The sequence below is a fragment of the Narcine bancroftii genome, chromosome 1 (assembly GCF_036971445.1).
Source record: "Narcine bancroftii isolate sNarBan1 chromosome 1, sNarBan1.hap1, whole genome shotgun sequence".
Lineage (NCBI taxonomy): Eukaryota > Metazoa > Chordata > Chondrichthyes > Torpediniformes > Narcinidae > Narcine > Narcine bancroftii.
Window position 1 is genome coordinate 268549637 of NC_091469.1, and position 21877 is coordinate 268571513.

At 38.7% G+C, this 21877-nt stretch overlaps 1 protein-coding gene across 1 annotated transcript in view; it reads left to right on the top strand.

Annotated features, from left to right (window-relative positions):
• Positions 1–705: 705 nt before the first annotated feature.
• LOC138743289 (uncharacterized) overlaps positions 706–21877 on the top strand; it is a 43307-nt gene continuing 22135 nt past the window's right edge. Inside the window, exons 1-5 of the mRNA XM_069898387.1 lie at positions 706–785; positions 4292–4395; positions 13961–14323; positions 15160–15480; positions 18867–18983. Coding sequence (XP_069754488.1) covers positions 13981–14323; positions 15160–15480; positions 18867–18983 — 781 coding nt within the window. The 5' untranslated portion in view covers positions 706–785; positions 4292–4395; positions 13961–13980. The remainder of the gene's footprint in view (positions 786–4291; positions 4396–13960; positions 14324–15159; positions 15481–18866; positions 18984–21877) is intronic.

Consider the following 21877-nt stretch of genomic DNA (forward strand, 5'->3'; position numbering starts at 1 on the left):
CCCCACCCCTTTGGGAACTAAAGGTGTAGGTTTTCTCCATCCAGCTCCTATTGGAACATCCTTGAATTTAGCATTTTGGAAAATGAAAACAATGTATCAACAATCTATAAAATAATATAAGCACGATTTACAAATGTATCATCTCTGAATTTTTTTTTAAAGTACAAATGCTAGAAATCTAAAATTTAAAGAAAAAGTTGGAAGTGGTGAACAGGGGTAGGTCACACCTGTGGGAAGAGAAGCAGAATATTTCAAACTGAGAAGACCCTTCATCAGAACGGGGAAGAAGGAGAGGAATGAAGTTTGATGGCTGTTGCTGGGCGTAAAACTGGGGTTTACTGACGAAGGCGCTACTAATGGCAACATTGACTTAGAGTTAGCTACACTAACCCAGGCTGCCGTCGACTAACAGGAAATGGTGTGTGTGGGGCCACCAGTGTCTGTTGCAATCCCATTAACTCCACCGATGCAGCAACTTTCAGGGCGCACTTGGGGTGGGGGAGCCGTCCGAGCAGTGAAACAACCCCCCCCCCCCCCCCCCCGGAGTGGTTGGAAGCTCACTGTCGCTCAGGGTGGGCGTTGGCCCGGCCGCGACTGGGGAGCGTGGCTGCGCGGCGCAGTGCGTCGTTCCCGAAAGTGAAAGGACACAGGCTGTGCCGGAGCGACCAAGGCTTCAACCGAGGGAAAGGGAGCTGGGGGTGGGGGGGCAATGGTGGGCACCGGGAAGCCGATGCTGCGCCTCGTCCTGGGGATGGTCGCGCTCCTCGCTCTGCCCCGACTTTCAGGTAAGATGCGTGGCGAGAGCCGGCAGACGGACGGCGCTGGAGCGGCCCTGGCCGCGACTTCCAGGCACAATGAAGGCCAAGTGAATCCACCAGTTAATGGCTTTAACGATTAATCACCGGTTTCATAATTGTATCGAAGTCGTGTGGGTTGTTACTGCGCCCTGAGGCTCTTTGACTGGAAACTGGTTCCGACGTGGGAGTGGTGATTGGACCCCCCTCCCCCCACCTTCCCCAGAACGTACGCGATACATTGCGAACAATTGCAATTACTCCAGCAGTAGCAGAAACTGATACAACGAGGTGTTTTGGGGTGGTGGGGGTCCAACCACTACTCCCACGTCGGAACCACGTTTCCAGGTTCCCACAGGTGTGTGAGAAACAGAAGTACCTTCACAGAATTTGCTTGAGACAAAAATTGAGAACAAAGAACTTTTATTCTACTATTACAACAATGCAAAGTTGGGTGCTTACCCTGGGAATACACACAGATACTGAGGCTGACCCAACTTTTATACATTTCATTTCAGTCCAGAGATACCTTCCCCCTAACATTCTTCTGCCTCCTGGATTGGTTTAGCATTAGGTAATTCTGCCCACGTGGATTCTAACTTCTTATCAGTTTATGTGCCTTCCTGCAAACTTGTTAGCCAGGAAATATCATGTCTTTGTTCTTGACTCATTAATCAATCCTCAAGACTTGCTAAAGCTATTTACTTGCTATCCTGTTTTGAAGATCCTTATTTTATTATACTTTTATAACCCTTCCTCCCATTCCAGCATCCCTTCACCCTGATTTAACCCATAATTCTTTTTCTTTGGCTTGGCTTCGCGGACGAAGATTTATGGAGGGGGTAAAAGTCCACGTCAGCTGCAGGCTCGATTGTGGCTGACAAGTCCGATGCGGGACAGGCAGACACGGTTGCAGCGGTTGCAGGGGAAAATTGGTGGGTTGGGGTTGGGTGTTGGGTTTTTCCTCCTTTGTCTTTTGTCAGTGAGGTGGGCTCTGCGGTCTTCTTCAAAGGAGGTTGCTGCCCGCCGAACTGTGAGGCGCCAAGATGCACGGTTGGAGGCGATATCAGCCCACTGGCGGTGGTCAATGTGGCAGGCACCAAGAGATTTCTTTAGGCAGTCCTTGTACCTCTTCTTTGGTGCACCTCTGTCATGGTGGCCAGTGGAGAGCTCGCCGTATAATACGATCTTGGGAAGGCGATGGTCCTCCATTCTAGAGACGTGACCCTCCCAGCGCAGCTGGATCTTCAGCAGCGTGGACTCGATGCTGTCGGCCAATGCCATCTCGAGTACTTCGATGTTAGGGATGAAGGCGCTCCAATGAATGTTGAGGATGGAGCGGAGACAACGCTGGTGGAAGCGTTCTAGGAGCCGTAGGTGATGCCGGTAGAGGACCCATGATTCGGAGCCGAACAGGAGTGTGGGTATGACAACGGCTCTGTATACGCTTATCTTTGTGAGGTTTTTCAGTTGGTTGTTTTTCCAGACTCTTTTGGTAGTCTTCCAAAGGCGCTATTTGCCTTGGCGAGTCTGTTGTCTATCTCATTGTCGATCCTTGCATCTGATGAAATGGTGCAGCCGAGATAGGTAAACTGGTTGACCGTTTTGAGTTTTGTGTGCCCGATGGAGATGTGGGGGGGCTGGTAGTCATGGTGGGGAGCTGGCTGATGGAGGACCTCAGTTTTCTTCAGGCTGACTTCCAGGCCAAACATTTTGGCAGTTTCCGCAAAACAGGACGTCAAGCGCTGAAGAGCTGGCTCTGAATGGGCAACTAAAGCGGCATCGTCTGCAAAGAGTAGTTCACGGACAAGTTTCTCTTGTGTCTTGGTGTGAGCTTGCAGGCGCCTCAGATTGAAGAGACTGCCATCCGTGCGGTACCGGATGTAAACAGCGTCTTCATTGTTGAGGTCTTTCATGGCTTGGTTCAGCATCATGCTGAAGAAGATTGTAAAGAGGGTTGGTGCGAGAACACAGCCTTGCTTCACGCCATTGTTAATGGAGAAGGGTTCAGAGAGCTCATTGCTGTATCTGACCCGACCTTGTTGGTTTTCGTGCAGTTGGATAACCATGTTGAGGAACTTTGGGGGGCATCCGAGGCGCTCTAGTATTTGCCAAAGCCCTTTCCTGCTCACGGTGTTGAAGGCTTTGGTGAGGTCAACAAAGGTGATGTAGAGTCCTTTGTTTTGTTCTCTGCTGACTCCTCCCATTCCAGCATCCCTTCACCCTGATTTAACCCATAATACTTCATCCTTAATTAGCACTTGCTTGACTCCTCACATTCCAGTATCCCTTACAGGTGGAATTACCTGCCTTGCATCGGGCCATGTTTCTCATTTAATTTAATGATGTAATATCTCTTTTCCCGGGCTTTTTTTGTTTAAAAAGAGACCCTTTTTGATAATTGTGAGACCAAGGGAATTTTTATTTCCAGTGAAATGAAACTTTCCTGGAGTTGTTTCAGCGAGACCACAGTGGATCTGTATTTGTATCTTGATTTTTTTTTTTAATTTCCCCTCCCCCGGGATATCGCATCACTGCCAATGTCTGTATCTATTGACATCCTGAATTACCTGTAAACTAAGAAGGTGATTTAGAGTTAACCACATGGTGGGGATTTCCTTCCCCCAAGTAACTTTTAATGATTTTTTTTTACAGGATGTTTCTGGTCACTATTTACTGAAATCCAGAATATTTTTCAACTCTAGATTTATTTACTTTTTGGATATTCTAAACTGTCAGTTCCAGTTCTGAACTCCTCTACTCCAATTTTTTTTTGGTTGATAAGCCCCTTTCTCCCCCTCCCCCCCCCCCCCCCATGAGACACTGAAATTTTTCCTGAATGGCCAGACTTTAATTTCTTGCTTCATTCTTCATGATTTATCCGTACTATTGAATCCTTTTTTTGTTGTTTTAAACCATTTGATTAAATCACCCATCAATTGTAACTTTGTATAAGTTAGCCTTCTAATTGTTAAAAAATAAACTTAAGTTGATGTGTGTCAATGCTAAAAACTGCACACACATTTCCTCCAGTTTACAAATGAGCAATTTGCAGACACCAATACATATGAACATACTCCCATAACATAATTAAATTAAAAAAAAAACAACTGTAGAACTAATTTCCTCTCTTTCCATTTTTATAAATTGTTCTTATCAGTTTTTGATGCCATTCATTATAATACTGTGCAGGTATAGTTACCATATTGAGAAAATTTTCTGACTTGTGGGCATAATTGATTTAAGGACGTTATAAAAACAGAATCTGCTCATGACATGGGCAATACCCGTGGTGTTCAAAAGAATCCATTGAACTTCACTTCTGTGAAGTGAGCATGTCGCAAAATATTTTGGTACTCTGTTCTATACATCCCAAATATATTATTATTCTGGTTTATCATTTAAAATGGAATGAGTATGTCATATGGGTTTTGAACAAGAATTTTGAAATATTTATTTTGTCCATACCAGACATTGGCAATTTCTCTCTGTTTCAGAAAGGAATGTAGTTTCTCGAAGTCGTCAGTGTCTCCTATCAACCAGCTTTGTGCTCAGGGGTATAGCTGCACTGCCAAACATTCCACATCTAACTATAACAAAGGTTTGGAAAAAGAAAATGTGTCAGTATGTATGAAAAGAGAAAATGATGAAAAAAAAATCATGGAAAATATGAAAATATGGATATAGTTAGTTTACAGTCAAAGAGAATATGTTCGAGCCAGGAAAGGGAGAAACCAAGTTAGCTTGAAGTTGTGGAAGGAGGATGACGAGAATTACAACAAGAATAAGACGTTGATGAAATAATCTGCTTGATGGATTCATTAGGACAATTGGAGTTCAATAATTCAAACAAGAAAACTTGAGAAAAAGATGAAGGGAATTTGAGAAAAACACAAAGAAGTGTAAAAGCTGTGAAATGTAAAGAATAAGGCAGGGGTGTCAAACTCAAATTCACAGAGGGCCAAAATTAAAAACTTGGACTAAGTCGTGGGCCAAACTAAATATTTATTGAAAATTTTCAACAACATCTGCATGTTTTATCTTCTTTCAACATATGTAATGTTAAACTTTTTCTTATTAAAATAAATGTTTAATAATAGTTTTGGTTAAACTCTTTCCAGAAGAAGCATTAACAAATGAGAAATAAAATATTCAATAAATTATATTTCTCTATAGCATTTAAGCTCCTTTTAAATGTATTTTTTTTCACAAGCCAACAAGTCAAAAAAATAACTTGCTTCAATGAAAATCCAATCTTTCAACTATGAACAGTCGAAAGTTAACCAAAGAAAATATTAATCCAAGCTTAGCTTGCTACACTGTGATTTACTCTGATGCACCTGGGTCTAAACCAAATACTTGGCATCTCTTCTTAGATGCAAGTTCATCAAACTCTGGGGTCAGAGTTTGCCTCCCACCTGTGTTGAAAGGTCCTGTTTTCTGTCTTTCGTTTGGCCATTTTTCATAAGGGGTTTATTACATGTGAGTTGGGCGACAGGTCGCAGATGCTAATGAAAGTAAAGAGAGGAGGTGGGGGCGTTTAGCGGCTGATGGGCCGGCGCCAATGCATTTGCAAAGCATTCTGGGATTTGTAGTATTAGCTGTGCATGCGCTATACTGGCGCGGCGGCCAGCGGGCCAGCTCTAATACATATTTGATATGATCTTGCGGGCCAAATATAATTATATCATGGGCCAAATTTGGCCCGCGGGCCTGAGTTTGACATGTGTGGAATAAGGGAATGCCAAGGAGGTCAGACCTTGCCAATGGAGAGCTGAAAAACTGAGCCAATAACACAGGTTAATGGCCCAAGCTGTTGAATTCACAATTCTATTTGCCTGGATAAAAGACAAAGTGTTATTCGTCAACCTTGAGTTAGGCCTGATTCCAGCTGTTCAGAAGACCACAGGACAGATCAATATGAGAGTGGAATGGAAAACTGAATTGGCAGGAAGCGGAAAGTTCAAAATCTTCTCCATACACTGAACAACGGTGATTCAGAAAGCAGACATCAGATATCGCTTGGATTCTCCAAAGTACAGGAGACAACATTCCACGCATTGACTGTATTACACTGGATTGGAAAAAGTACAAATGAATCATTTCACTTAGAAAGTTTGTATTCTAAATGGCAGAAAAGACAGATGTTGCATATCCAGTGGTTGCTTGGGAAGTGCCATGAGAAGGAGAGTTTTTTTTTTGGAGGGGGGAAAGGAAGAGCAGACCAAGGATTTCCAAAGAAAACTATATCTTCAGAATGGTGAAAGAAAAGGAGAGAAAGTTGTGACTAGTGGTAGTATCTCATTGCAAATATTGGAAATGGTAAAGAATTGAATGTAAGGGGTGTGAGGGTTGAAAGTGAGGATTGGGAACTCTGCTATCACCAATAATCTTTAGGTCACTTTAAATTGTTATTTTTTAAAAATTCATATGTAAAGGAGGAAGCATATCAGTGAAATTTGAATTTGATCTTTGCATTCCAGGTGGATAAAGCCATCAGCCATTTAAGTTAAATTGCATGACATTATTGTAGCAATCCAGATAGAAGGGAACAATCAGATAAATATTGTGACCATATGAATGAGAATAATTGCTCAAAATGTGTTCTAAATTCCCTATCCCATGGTGTGTGGATATTGTGGGTATTGAATGAGGAAGTGGATGCATTTTTAAATAATCAGGAAATTGAGGTTGTTGGGGAAATTGAACAGAAAAGCAGTTAAGACCTTGGGTCAATAATCCATGATCATATAGTAGGGCAAACAAATGGCTGAGTATCTTATTCCAGTTCTTATTTTTGCATGTTCCCATGGCAGCTTCCCATTATGTCGGGGGATCTGTCCCATTGCATACTTTACTGTTTCCACCATTTTCTGAAATCATGTCAAAATGGAAGCCTGAAGGTGGGCTTAATGAGCCTCTTTCAAATTGGGAAACCAGGAGGAAAGATTTTTATGATTGTCCTTCAGAACTGCTATCCTTAGGATTCCTGACCATTGTTGGCCGATTTCACAATGCTGATAAAACATTACTGAGCAAAGATCTCAACTGCTCAAACAGCCTCTGTGGAGGCAAAGTGATAGCGGACATTTCAGGTGGAGACTGCCACCGGACAATATTATTGACTATAAGTGAGGTTGATTGGTTGAGTCTGTTGGAGATGTGTCACATAATGCTTGTGGCTAGGAGAAGGGCAATGACAATGGAAACATGGTGGCACATTGGCTGACACAGATTTCTGCCAGTGGACACCCTGGTTCAATTCTGATCATCAATGCTATATGATGCTCCCATGCTTCTGCCTGTGTCCATGTGAATATTCCCTGAGTGCTCTGGTTTCCGCCCACATCCCAACGACCAGCAGATTGGTGGACTAAATGCTGGAATCTGGGGAGGGTGATCCGAATTTGGGAGAGATTAAAAAACAATTAGTGTAAATGAGTACTTGATCATCAGCATGGACTCAGTGACCATGAAGTCACTCGTGTATGTGATTTGGCATAATATGAGTAGGTAAGTTTGCGAGATATGTGGTACTTTAATTGATATCTGAGTGATGGGGTGAGGTTGAGAGTGAGGGTTGGTGTTGGATTCAGTGAATGAGTTCTTGGGAGAATTGTGAGATAAATGTTGTTAAAATAGATGTACTATATTTGAAGCAAAGGACTTTATCTATGAATGGAGTGTCAAATCACTAAAGTAAAATATGGATAACTCCATTCTAATACATCTGATTAGAACGTGGCAAGAAATGAATGAATGTATAAGGAAAAAAAGTAGGGATATCAATAAAATTGTGTAAAAATGTGCTATTGCCTATGAACATGGGGAATAGAATATTAAATTTGTGGTATGACAAAGGTATAAGAGTGATTAAGGACTGTTTACATGGAAGGAACTCTTATGTCCTTTGAACAATTAAAACACAAATAAGGAGTGGCCACTTTCTGTTTTCTCCAGCTTAGATCATTCTTAAGAGAATGATGAGGACCAACATTGACCCCACCTGAAATTAGAGCAAGCAAATGAACGGTTTGGATGGGAAATATATCCAAATTTATAACAAAAATGTATTATGCTCTCCAGTGAAAGTGCAAAACCAGGGTTGCAGAGATCAGGGGAAAGATGAGAGTCGGACCTGGGTGATTTCAGAAAGAAGCTGGTCAGATTGGTGCAAGGACAGCAATACATCAGTTATAAATTCAAGATATGGACTGGTTCAGTATAATTTTTTTACACCAATTATATCTTACCCCACAAAAGTTACACAGATCAAAAGCCAAAATTTCAGAGATGTGTTTCAGATGTTGGACTGAGACAGGAACTTTTTGATGTGGTCTTGTGTGAAAGTGAGGCCATTTTGGCAAGAAATTGCATAAAAATTAATCATGATAACAGGAGTGGCCAACATGGGCGACCCAGAGTTGTATCGATTGGGTAATTTCATGAAAATAAGTGACAAATTGACCAAATATCAAATCTTATTTATGAAAATAACATTGGTGATAGCAAAAAAAATGTATCTCGATCATTTGGAAGTCTGACTCACCTCTAATTATAGCACGATGGATTGCAGAAATGAACAGCTGTATACCTATGGAAAATAAAATCACATATAGCTTAAAGAATAAATATGACACTTTTGTAAAGGTCTGTCAGCCATACCTGGACCACATAGGAAGAAAAAAGGGTATAAAAGTAATTATATATAAAATATAGTTTCCCTCTACTGTACTCTATATCTTAAAATATATGTAAACTCTGATGGTGAATGGATCTGTATTTGGGGGTGGGGGGGGGGAACGGGACTGTTTTTTGTTTGTTGTGTTTGTGATTGTATATTCAAAATATCACTATGTATAATTTTGAAAAAAAAATTTAAGTTGAACTTGTTGCCAAAACTTCAGAAACTGCCTGGACTGTTTGTCCAGTGATTCTTCAAGAATTTACTTGGAGTGAGGAGATTCCTATGGAAATGAAAGGTAGCCAGGATCTTTATGAGAAAAAAAATTGACCTGGGATTATAATCTGGGCAGATTGTGAATGCCCAAATACTATTGGGCAGCCCAATCAAGATGCATCGCCTCCCTCTTCGAGGGGGGATGTGTACTATCCTGGACACAAATCGATCTGCACGTGAGAGGCAAGCAGGTAGCAGAGGACTTTATTTATAAATGGGATGCTAAATTGCTATCAGAAAAGAAAGGCTACCCATATTAATTTCCAAAATGTATTACCCTTTAAACAAGACCAGGCAGAATGAAGGAAAGTTCCAATTCCTGTTCCACATCTAAAACACTGATCTGATAAATCCGATCTCCATCTACTCAATTTCTGAGGAGTAATGTACAATTAATGTAAAAAAATTATAATGAAGTAATCTATATCATACATTAATAGTATTTGTCATAACTTCTACCATGTCCAAATCTCATTCCCATCTTTCCTTTGAATTAAACAAACCTATTTTAGGTGTCTGTTCTTGTAATAATATATATGCAATTGAAATACATTTTTAACAATTTCACCAACCATAATTTGTTCCAAATTTGAAAGATCTTTTAAAATAATTTCCGGTCCCAATTTGTCCCTCAAAAAAGCCCTCCATTGAAAATAACAAAATAATGTATTAAGAGGTATACCATATTTAACCATTAACTGATCAGAAGACATCAATTATTATTATGATAACAGTCCCCTAAATTAGAAATTCCCTTATTGTACCATATATTTAAAAAAGGATTATCTTTTGGGGAAAAAAAAACAAAGGAATAATTATTGGTGTTTTTAATGAAAGAATATATCCATCAACTTCTAATTTAACTTTATTCCAAATAGTCAACAAATGTTTTAATATTGGACCTCCCTTATTTATTGCATTAGATTTAAAATCTCATTTATAAATAAATTCATCTGATTTAACCTCTCCTATCGTATATATTTCAATATCCACCCATCATGGTTTAATCTTACCAAACATAAGACAAAAAAATATAATTTTGCTGCTCTATAATAATTTTTAAAATTGGGAAGTTGTAATCCTCCCTGTTCATATTTCTATGTTAATTTTTCTAATGACTTTCTCACTATCTTCCCTTTCCAAATAAATTTCCTAACTTGTTTATTTGAATCCTGAAAAAAATTGAGGTATAAGTAAAGTTTGAAATAAATAAAACTCTCTCAATTAATGTAATTGGTAAACCAACTTGTTTCTTTAAATCTTGCTTTATCCTTTTAAATAATGGAATATAATTTAATTTATATAAATTTTTAAAATTAGTATCAATATGTATACCTAAATATTTAATCTTATCTGTCCATTTAAAGCAAACCTCTGGTCTACATTGTGAATAATCTCCTTCTACAAGCTCCATTATTTCACTTTTATCCTAATTTATCTTTGTATCCCAAAATGTTCCCATAGTCTAACAAATGTCTATAAAGTCTTGGTAATGACATTTGTGATTAAGTTAAATAAACTAATACATCATTAGCAAATAAACTAATTTAATGTTGTACCTGATATATCTCAAATCCCTTCAATTGTTGATCATCTCTAATTTTTTGTGCAAGTGGTTCTAAAGCTAAAGCAAACAAAGGACACCCCTGCCTACTAGATTAATTAATGAGATATCTGACCATTAGTAATCACTTTAGCTTTAGGACTTGTATATAAGGCCTTAATCCAATTTATAAAATTTGTACTTAACATCTTAAATTAAAAAATCCCACTCTAACCTAACAAAAGCTTTTTTAGCATCTAAAGCTACAATAAGACTCAAATTCTTTTTTCTGAGCTGTACTTAACAACCTTACTATATTCTCCGAAGTTTGCCTACTTTTTTTTTAAATAAAAGTCTGATCCTATTTATTAAATCAGGAAGATATTCATTAATCCTATTTGCCAATGCTTTTGCTACAATTTTATAATCTACATTTAATAAAGATATAGGTCTATATGAAGTAGGTTTTAATGGATTCCTATCTTTTTTAGGAATAACAGTAATTATCACCATAGAAAGTTTCTGGAAAGCTATGTTGTTTAGAAGCCTGATCTATTACTTTAATAAATAATGGAATCAATAAATCTTTCAACGCTATAAAAATTCAATGGAAACCCATCTTCACCCAGAGATTTATTATTATTTAAACTATTAAGTGCAGCATAAATCTCTTGCTCAGTAAAGGGAATCTCTAACTGATCTAAACTTTCCTGAGTCGAAGGTGGTAATGTTAATTGTCTCTTGTTTCTTCATCTTGTAATGAATCAGATGTATATAAATTCTCATAAAATCCCTTAAATACCTCAATAATTCTTTGTGGCTTATATATCATTGTTATCTTGTTGTATAACATTAATTGTTCTAGAAGATTGTTCTGCTTTTAATTGCCAAGCCAAAACTTTGTGATCTTTCCCCTAACTCATAATATTTTTGCTTAGATCGTAATATAATTTTCTCTATTCTATATGTTAACATTGTGCTATACTGTAATTTTTTTATTTAATAAAATTCTATATTTATCCTTAGAAAATGATTTTTGAATGTTTTTTTCCAATAAAGTTACCTCCTTTTCCAATTTGTCTATCTTTTGTATATTCTTTTTTAAGTTTTTAAGAATAACTTTTAATTTGACTTCTTAAATAAGATTTCAGTATATCCGAAATAACAAACATATTATCGACTGAATTTAAATTAGTTTCACAGAACAATTGAATATGTTGTCTTATAGATAAACAAAAATTTGGTCTTTTCAATAATAAAGAATTCAATCTCCATCTGTAAACTACATGTTGTTTTTCTAAAAAATCCAACTTAAAAGAGGAGAATGGCCATATAATAATCAAGGTTTATAATCCACAGCAATCACTTTTTTGATTGATTTTGAGCAGAGAGTAAGAAAAAATCAATTCTAGAGTACATATCAAATCTGCTAGAATAAAAAGAACAATCCCTTTCCTGAGGCATTTGTCTCCATATATCAATTAAATTAAAATCTTTCATTAAAGATAACAATGTTTTAGCTGCTTTTGATTTCACTAAATGTCTTGAAGACTTATCTAATATAGGTTATAAATAGAAATTAAAATCTCCTCCCTCTAAAACATTTTCATGTACATCCACTAAATTAAAAAAAAATCATGTATAAATTTCTGATCTTCCAAATTCGGTACATAAATATTTAATAAAGTGCATTCTTCTGAAAATATTTGACAATTTACTATACCTTCTCACTGGATCTGTAATTACATCTAGGATTTTAAATGGTAATGTTTTTCTTGAATAAAATTGCCGCTCCCCAAGCTTTAGAATTAAATGTAGAAAAAGCTACTTGACTACCCAATCTCTTCAATTTTAAATGGTTGCTTCAGTTAAATGAATCTATTGTGAAAAGGCAATATCTACCCCTAATTTTGTAATATACCCTAATACCTTCTTTCTTTTTATGTGTCTGTTAATCCCATTAATATTAAAAATTAATATCTTAACTGCCTTAGCCATTATTTCCCAAATTATTAACATACAGTCCTATCCAGGAAGAATTCCCATAAATTAGATTAGTCTGAGGTGTCATCTGCAATTTAAAAACACTGAACTTATTCAAAATAAAAATGTATAAAATTGTTAAATTGAAGAAAATTGATTGATAATGATACTGACGATTGTTAGAGTTTGTGTGGAAAAACTATAAATAAAATATTCAGAAAAAGGCATTTGGTATCTGCTTTTATAGGGTAAGGCAATGAAATTTAGAGTTGGGACATCATGTTGCATTTGCATAAAACATTGGTTAAACTATGTGGCGTCCTGAATGGCACACTTCAATAAGGATGTGGCATAAAGAGGATGCAGAAGAGATTCACTAAGATGTTGACTGTAATGGAAGGTGGTCATTCTAAGAAGGAATTAGATAGGCTAGGTTTATTCTCACTGGACCATAGCAAGCTAAGGGGTGCCTTGGAAAGGTTTTCAGAATTCTGATAGCAGTAATAATCAGAATCAATTTCCTTGGATGGGAGGGCCCAGGACTTGAGGGCACATGTTTAAGTTTAAGGGGGAAAAATTTAAAGGCAATCTGTGGGGATAAGCTTTTCACACAGAGAGCAGTGGATACTAGGAGTGAGATGCTATTTTCCACATTTAAAAGGACATACTTGGATAAGAAAGGTGAGATGTTGGCCTAATAAGGGCAAATGGGATTAGTATATACAGGATTGCAGCTGGCATAGATGAGTTGGGCTGTAAGGAGCACATTTCTTTGCTGGTCGTTTCTATGATTCAGTTATTCTTTGATATTTTTTTGTAATAGCTCTTTGTATTTTATCATTGTTTCTGCTGACATTCACATCCAGAATCATTGTTCAAAAGAGACCATCTGTTAACATACCTGTTTTTACAGACCCTCAAAAGTAATTTTGTTTGCAAGTCCTAAAATGCACAAAAATCACTCCATAACTATGCCTCCATGATATTGTAATGAATGGAATCAAAAGCATTAATAAGCAAGGACTACAACTGGAAACAAGAAACTAGTTCCTCTGTTTGTAGAAAGAATGTATGTTGGAATTTTGAAATTAATGATATCATGGGAATCATTTGCATGTCTGGATGTCCTTGCACTAGGCCTTTGTTAACTATAAATGGTCTGTTGCTGAAAGTTGAGATAAGATTATACATGCACTCAATTATTTTCAAACTATAACTATATATATGCAACCGTGTCTGCCTGTCCCGCTTCAGACTTGTCAGCCACAAACGAGCCTGCAGCTGACGTGGACATTTACCCCTCCATAAATCTTCGTCCGCGAAGCCAAGCCAAAGATAACTGCAGTGAGAAGTACTCATCCACCTATTCTGTATATTGCCATATGTGCAATATCATTTAAAATGTCTTGCTTTATTCCTCTATTCTGCTCGTCTTACATAGTTAAGTATTCAATATTATTTAACCATAATTGGTTAACAGTACCTACCCACTGCAGAGGCCAATTCCATTTGTCCTCGTTTTGTGAAAGTACCTATTATGAATTCCATCATGGTCATACACCTTCTTAGTGAAAATGTGTCATAAATTCATTTTACTTGAATAAAATCTGCCTTTTTCTAAAATTGATTTCTGATCATTTGTCAGGCAATTAATGATAATTTTGATCTTGGTTATTTCAGAAGGTGAACTAATTGTCTCAATGAATTCAAGAACTGTGGAAGCCATTGTAAATAAAGATGTTCTTCTCGACTGCCGAGTGTCTGGTTACACAACCAGTGAAATTGACGTTACTACCATGGGAGTTCAGTGGTTCTTTGAAAAAAATGGCCCTTCAGGTTTTACTAAAGAAAAAGTGTACGTGTTCCACCAAGGAGAGCATACACCATACAGAAACAGAGCTGCAGTATTTGATGATGAGTTGAAAAGGGGAATTGCTTCCCTTTTTCTTCCACATGTGCAATTTAATGAAGAAGGAGATTATACATGTGTTGTTTTTATCAAATCAGACCATGGAAGCGGAAAATCTTCAATGACTGTTTCAGGTGAAGTTAATATTGAATTATTTCCCTGATGAATTACTAGTGCAGTACATTTGAAATAGCTCACTAAGAGGTTCTCACTGATTCTTTCTGCATATATTGGGAAGTAGTTTAGTGATACACCTGTCAATTTAACATTAACATCAAATTGTTGCCATAATTTCCAATTTTGGAACACTATAATTGAATATTGATGAACTTTAAAGTTTGTAGCAGAATATTGTACCTGGACAGGCTGATGACAGAGAATCTTCTGATTTTTTTTGTGCTGACAATTGCAATTCTGTCAACAATTTGAAACCAATTTTCTGGTATTTCTTTTAATGGCAAACTACTCAGTTCAGTTACAGATTAGCTTGGAAATGTAGTTGCAAGATGGGGATGGAATGTGTGGCCTTGAAAAATAAAATGCTTTCTTTACAGGAGATAAAATAAATCCTTCCTACAACACTGTTGTATGAATGTGCATGGATGTGGTATAAATAGATAGTGATATTTGGTGCTTAAGAATATAAAACAGAGGAGCAGAAATGGATCCTTTGGCCTCTTGCATGTGTCATGGTTTTCAATAAGGTGGTGACAGGCCTAATATTTATGCTCAACTCCATCTTGCCTTTTAAATTTTTATTATTTGGTATATTGAATTATGGATGACAATCTCACGGGTTCATTTCGTGTGGGAAGAGAATCATGATTATCTGACATGTCACATCTTTTCGCCTTGATTGTGAGGTAAAGACTACTTTCAGTTGTGGACATTCAATACTTGATCCAGTGGATGGAAATGTTTTTTAATGTTCATGAATGTGAACTGACAAATATTTTAAATTTCTTTTCAGCCAAACCACAAGTTGCCTTATCTTTGACTGCAGTCACAATTGAGAATGGAATGGAAAAATCAGTGAATTGTTACAGTGCACACTTTTATCCCATGCTCATTGAGATGAGATGGTTAAAGAAAACAAAGGACAAAGAAGAAGAAATTTTAAATCATGTCTGCACAGGATCCCCAGTTAAAAATAATGATGGAACCTACAATGTTACTAGTCATATAAGGTTGCGCCCATCACTCCTTGACAACGATAATACTTATGTATGTTTTGTGAGACATAGATCACTTAGTAGTGATATAAAATTGGCTACCCATTTGACCGTCAAAGGTAAGATTTGTGTTTAATCCACAAGCTCATGAAGTTTATGTGATAGAAAGTATCGACACAAAGTGAAAGCTAAAATTTTGCTGTGAGATTATAAGACTATAAGTAATGGAAGAGGAGTAGGCCATCTGACCCATCGAGCTTGGTGTGTCTTTCAATAAGATCATGGCTGACCTGCCATGGACTCCACCTTCCTGTCTATTTCCCATTACCCTTAGTTCTCCTATTTAAATAAAGCTGTCTTAAATATATGTAACAATGCCTCTACGGTTTTCTTGAACAGAGAATTCCACACATATGCTACTCTCTGGGAAAAGCAGTTCCTCCTCATCTCCGTCCTAAATCGACTCCCCTGAATTTTGAAACTATGTCCCCGAGTTCTAGATTCACTTGTCAAAAGGAAACCACTTTATTGCCATTATCTTATCTATCCCTTTTGTAATTATGTTTTATCAGATCCCCTCTCACTCTTCTGAATTCTAGCTAGTATAGTCCCCAGGTGACTCAATCTCTTCTCATAGGCTGATGCCCTCATCTTGGAATCAACGGGGTGAACCTCCTCTGCACCACCTCCAAAACCAAGTCAGTTGACCAGAATTGCGCCCTATATAGTTGCAGCAGAACTTCACTGCTCTTCAATTCATTCCTTCGAGCAATGTAGACAAACATTAAATTTCCCTGCTGGATCTCCTGTGGCACTTTCAAAACAACCTTTTGCGATTAATGCACAAGCACTCCCAGGTCCCTCTGAACGACAGGATGGTGCAATCTTTCACCTTTTAAATAATATTCTGATCTTATTTTCTTCCAAATTGGGTGATCTCACATTCAGCAATATTGCTCTCCATTTGACAGACCCTTTTCCACTCATGAGCAATATTGCTCTCCATTTGACAGACCCTTTTCCACTCATGAGCAATATTGCTCTCCATTTGACAGACCCTTTTCCACTCATGAGCAATATTGCTCTCCATTTGACAGACCCTTTTCCTCTCATGAACCTATCTGTATCTGAAGATTCTACATCCTCTGCACAATTACTTTCCCATGCAATTTAATATCACCAGCAAATCCACTACTCTTGGTCCCTTCTTCAAAGATTCCTTTATTGTCCATGTGCATGATACACAAAATTTGTTGACTTTTGTAAAATTGTTTAGGTATTGATTTTGTTTTCTTCGTAGAATGTGGACTTGGTGGCAGTGTTCACATTTGTTGTCTCTGAACTGAACCACGTTTGTGGACCCAGAACCTTGGAAGGACAAGGATGTCGGATTCCTCGCCCGAACACTATTTGTAAAGCTTGCAGATTTTCTGTTACCTGCTTTCATAATCCTATGGCTTTAACTGGAAATTCATCGGTCAAAGTCTGGAGCACAAAACAATATAAAACTTTTTGATCTGGAAGTTTATAACAAAACTTGTGAAGTACTAATTGTGGAGTACATTAATTTTGAGTATAGAGCTGACAAACTCAATTATGAAGGGTGGCTACAGACCAAATTCATTGAATGCAACTGAGAGTTGTCTAGCTCAAATCCTATCTGAAGTAACTTGTCGGTGTAATGAGACATTGAAATTAGTAGACTCATAATAAAGGAGTCTGTAAGAAAGAGTGGAGCAGGATGTTCCCATGGATTGTGATGGAATAATCTGACATCCTTTAATTGCAGAAGAATGATATCAGCTGTTTATCGACTTCGTGAAGCCAAGCCAAAGAAAGAAAGAAGAAGAAGACTGTAGAGTGGCTCTCCTAGTGAGCAGATGATTGTGTGTAGAACTTTGTAAAGTTGAGAAGTTTGAGAGTATCTGATTTTGATGTTGGGAGATCCACTGGTTTTGCACTTTCTGTGTGTCAGTATAGTGGTACAGGTACATAATCTTTTATCTGAAATTCTGAAAAGCAAAACCTCCAAAAACCAAACATTTTTCCATGGATGTCGTCTGCACTCCCAAGCTTGCGTTTGGTGCCAAACACGACCCGGCCCGACCCACCCCCGACCAGCGCCGTGTCTCAGTGCTCCTACCAGTCAGGCCTCTGCTGCTCACGGTCTTTGAAGATTGTGAAAATGTCAAAAAGAGGTGCAGAGTACCTTATGGGTAACTGAGAGAAGCAGAAAAGGAAGTGTCTGTCATTATCGATAGTACAGGAAGTAGAGCTATTGGAGAAGTTTGATCATGGTGTATCTGTGCAGGGTCTTACTGAAGATTATGGTGTGGGAATTATCACTATATTATGACTTAAAGAAGCAGAAAAATAAGTTGTTGAAATTTTTGTTTGAAATTTTACTGTTTTAATTAAAAATAAAAAGTACGCTGTAATTTTATGGTCCATAGCTTACTTCATTTACCACCACCTTCTCACCACCCTGGGTCCAATGCCGCTCCAACCCCACCCCCATCCAGTGCTGCTGCAGCCCCTTCCCCCATCCCCTGCCCAGAGACCCTTCAAGTTGGAGTGTGTCGTTGTTTTGCGTGAATCTGAAATCAGTGCAATTACTTAAAGTAACCGCCATTACTATTATTCTAATATCCAAAAAATTTCGAATTCCAAGAAATGTCTGGTCCCAAGGGTTTCAGATAAAAGATTACATACCTGTAATTGTTCCACTGAGCAGTGAGTTCAGCTATTTTAGAGGGCCTACAAGAATCAACCACAATGGAAGATCTGGAAACTCATTTGGACTGCACCAAGTAAAGATGACCTGAGAGGCATTTTTATTTTCCAGATTGATTTTGTACAAAACTGGTAGTTTTGAAGGTTATGACCATTATTTTGTACAGTGAATATATATTGTAATATTCTGGCACAAAATGATACAAAGCTCTTTAATCTCAAAACTTTTGACAAAACAAGGTACTGTGGCGATACGCCATTAGGCAAGTGAACCGGCCCCACTTGTCACGCATGCGGCAGGGGAGCCAGCCAAAATGGCGCCGGCTGGGGTTTCCTCCCGACCTCGGCATCGGGCTCAGAAGCCCGCGCTTGGCAACCCATGTGACGCCACGGTGACATCGGGGCCCCCCAGCACGGTTCTCAGCCAGGTCCGGGCTGGGAGTATAAGACCAGCCAGGTCCGGGCTGGGAGTATAAGACCAGCCAGGCAGCCTGCAATAAATCAGTTTTGCTCACTGAACTCAACCCGTCTGGTTGTGCGATCCTTCAGTCAGCAGCGTAGCCGCCGCTACAGTACGAATAATGGAGTAGGCTTTTGCCAAGAAATGCTGAAATGATCAATGCCAAAGGAAGATGTATTAATGTTGATAATTCTGAAGATCTTTCAAATAATGTTTCTTTCCCAACTTCTGTCCAACTTTTAAGATTTATTAATTTTGTAAAATTATGATTTGCAAATGTAAAATCATTGTGCTTGTTTTTTTTTCTTACAGAGCCAGAAGTTGTTATACCAGGGAATATAATAGCTGGCAGTGTATTTGCTAGTTGGCTGATATGCTCATTGATCATGGTCATTGGATTTTTTCTATATTTAAAGTATTTCAGAAAAGGTGAGATAACCCTTCTCTACATTAGAAGTATGAATATTTAAAACACGTCTGACTAAACTCTTTCTGTACCTCACATATTCATTCACTTTATTGCCACAAATTAATCTGAACTATTAGGTAATTCTTTCAACTGATCTGTGGACAAACATTTGTTTTAAATGGAAGTAATACAGATTCCCCGAACTGGACACTCTCATCTTCACGATGGATGTCCAATCCCTTTATATCTCCATCCCCCATATAGAAAGACTCAAAGCACTCTGCTTCTTTTTGGACTAAAGACCCAACCAGCCACCCTCTACCACCATCCTCCTCTGCCTAGCAGAACTTGTCCTCACTTTAAACAACAACTCCTTTAACTCATCTCACATCCTCCAAATCAAAGGAGTAGCCATGGGTCTCAGCTATGCCTACCTGTTTGTGGAGCAATCCATGCTGCAAGTCTACACGGGCAAGATCCCTCAACTGATCCTCTGGTACATCGATGACTACATTGAGGCTGCCTCATGTACTCATGATGAGCTTGTCAACTTCCACCCCAATCTCAAACTCACCTGGTCCATCTCCGAAAGCACTCTTCCCTTCCTGGGTCTCTCTGTCTCCATCTCAGGAGATAAGCTTTCCACTGACATATTACAAGGGCACCAACTCTCACAACTACCTTGAATACACTTCCTCACACCCTGTCCCCTACAAGGTTTCTGTTCCCACCTCTCAATTTTTCCATCTCTGCTGCATTTGTTCCCAAGATGAGGTCTTCTCGTCCAGATCTTTTGAAATGTCTGACTTCTTCCACAAATGTGGCTTCCCCTCCACCACCATCAAATCTGCCCTCACCCGTTCATCTGCCCTGGCCCCCTCTGCCCCCAGACACAACAAACATAGATCCCCCTTGTCCTCACCTACCACCCCACCAACTTCTGCATCCAACACATAATCCTCTGGAATTTCCGGCACTTACAACAGGATCCCACTACAAGCCACACCCTCCCCTCTCTTCCTTCTCTAGGGACCGCTCCCTCCATGACTCCCTCGTGCACTCGTCACTACCCACCAATCTCCATCACACCCCCCTCCCCTCTTCCAGCACCTTCCCATGGCTGCAGGAGGTGCCATACCTCCCCCCCCCTCACCACAGTCCAGGGCCCAAACAGGCTATTCAAGTGAAGCAACACTTCAATTGTGTATCCGCAGGACTAATTCACTGCATCCGGTGCTCTCTTTGTGGCCTTCTCTACATCGGAGAGACTGGTCGCAGATTGGGAGATTGCTTCACTGAGCACCTTCCCTATGTCTGCACCAGAGCCAACCATTTCATTCTGTGTCACACTCCCATACTCAATGTTTGTCCATGGTCCCACCAAGACCACCTACAAATCGGAGAGACAACACCTAATTTTCCACCTGGGCACTCTCCAGCCAGATGGCATTAATGTCGACTTTTCTGATTTCTGCTAACCTGCTCTCCTCTTTTCCCTCCCTCCTTCCCTTCTCCTTTCCATTTCTCCTCCCTCCTTTTGTTTCATCTTGTATTCGATCACTATCATTACACCTTTCACCTAGCTATCCCTCCTCCCCTTGATCACTGCTATCCCTTCTTCACCTATCACTTCCTACCTTTGAGACCACACCTCCCCCTTACTCTTGCTTGGATGCCTGCTGACACTTTTCCATACCTTGATGAAGGGCTCAAGCCCGAAACGTCAGTTATGTATTTTTTCTTTGCTATACAAAGTACACTGATGTGCTGAGTTTCTCCAGCTTTGTGTGTTTTAATTTGTTTTAAATGCTTTGCTTTGTGATGAATAGGTATAAATTTCTTCAGATCTGTTGACCTTAAGCATCTCTTTGTATACAGACACAGTTTGTAGGCAAAGAGACATGATGGGTCAATTTGATTGAGCAGTTAAAAGTTCAAAGGCATGATTTTAATCAAAATAATATTTATCAGAAAGGAAAGATAGACTTTCTCTTGTGATTAAATCCCATGTTAGATCTCTTATTCTGCATTTGACTCTTTTGTATTTACATTAGAACTTCTCAATTTAAAGCTTCTATGTCCATTTTTTAAAAAGTGAATGAGAAATGGAAGGACACATTCCTGGAAAATGTTTCTTGTTCTAACTTTTGGAAACAAAGTCAACCAAAGTATTCTGTGTTCCATATTGTACAGTCAGGTTTAGCTGTCACTGGAGTTTGCAACCTCCTTTGGCATCTATTTGCATAGTTTTAAAATTCACAGTTCTGAGTTTTTGATCATTCCCGAACTTAACTGCATCTCTGAGCAAAATTTTGGAATTCTGTGCTTATTTTTCCTCCAATCATTTTGCCCAGGCACTTGGCCATCATCTCCAGAAACCCATCATAATTTCTGTTATATTTTGGTATTCCAAAGCAAAAAGTAAGCTCTCAATCAAATATTTTATTATGATAACATAATATTATTGGGCCATTTTGGTGCATTAAAGATGCAATGTAAATAAAATATTCATCATATTGTGCCCACCAACCCGTGACTCCTCGTGTGATCTCTTGCATTTTGATTCATTTGTTCACTTCCACACTGTGAAAATATTATAAATGCGTCAGGTAGCTATGTCTATGCACGGAAGGAGTCATGTGATGGAGTAGTGGCCGGACGGTGAACTCCAGCCCTCTCCAGAAAAGTCGGGAAAAACAAAAGAAAACACAAAGGCACAGAAATAAAAGTTACAGAAAAGTGAGTATAAAGGTGGAAAGAAGATGGCGACAAAAAAAGAAAAATCGAAAGCAACGGTAAGAAGAGAGGAAGAGAAGACAAAGGAGGAAAAAGGTGAAGGCCTTACCTGTCTGAAGAGGCCCGCTGCGGAGAGAGAAACCCGCTCCCTCAGGTCGGTAAATAATGGACTACAAAA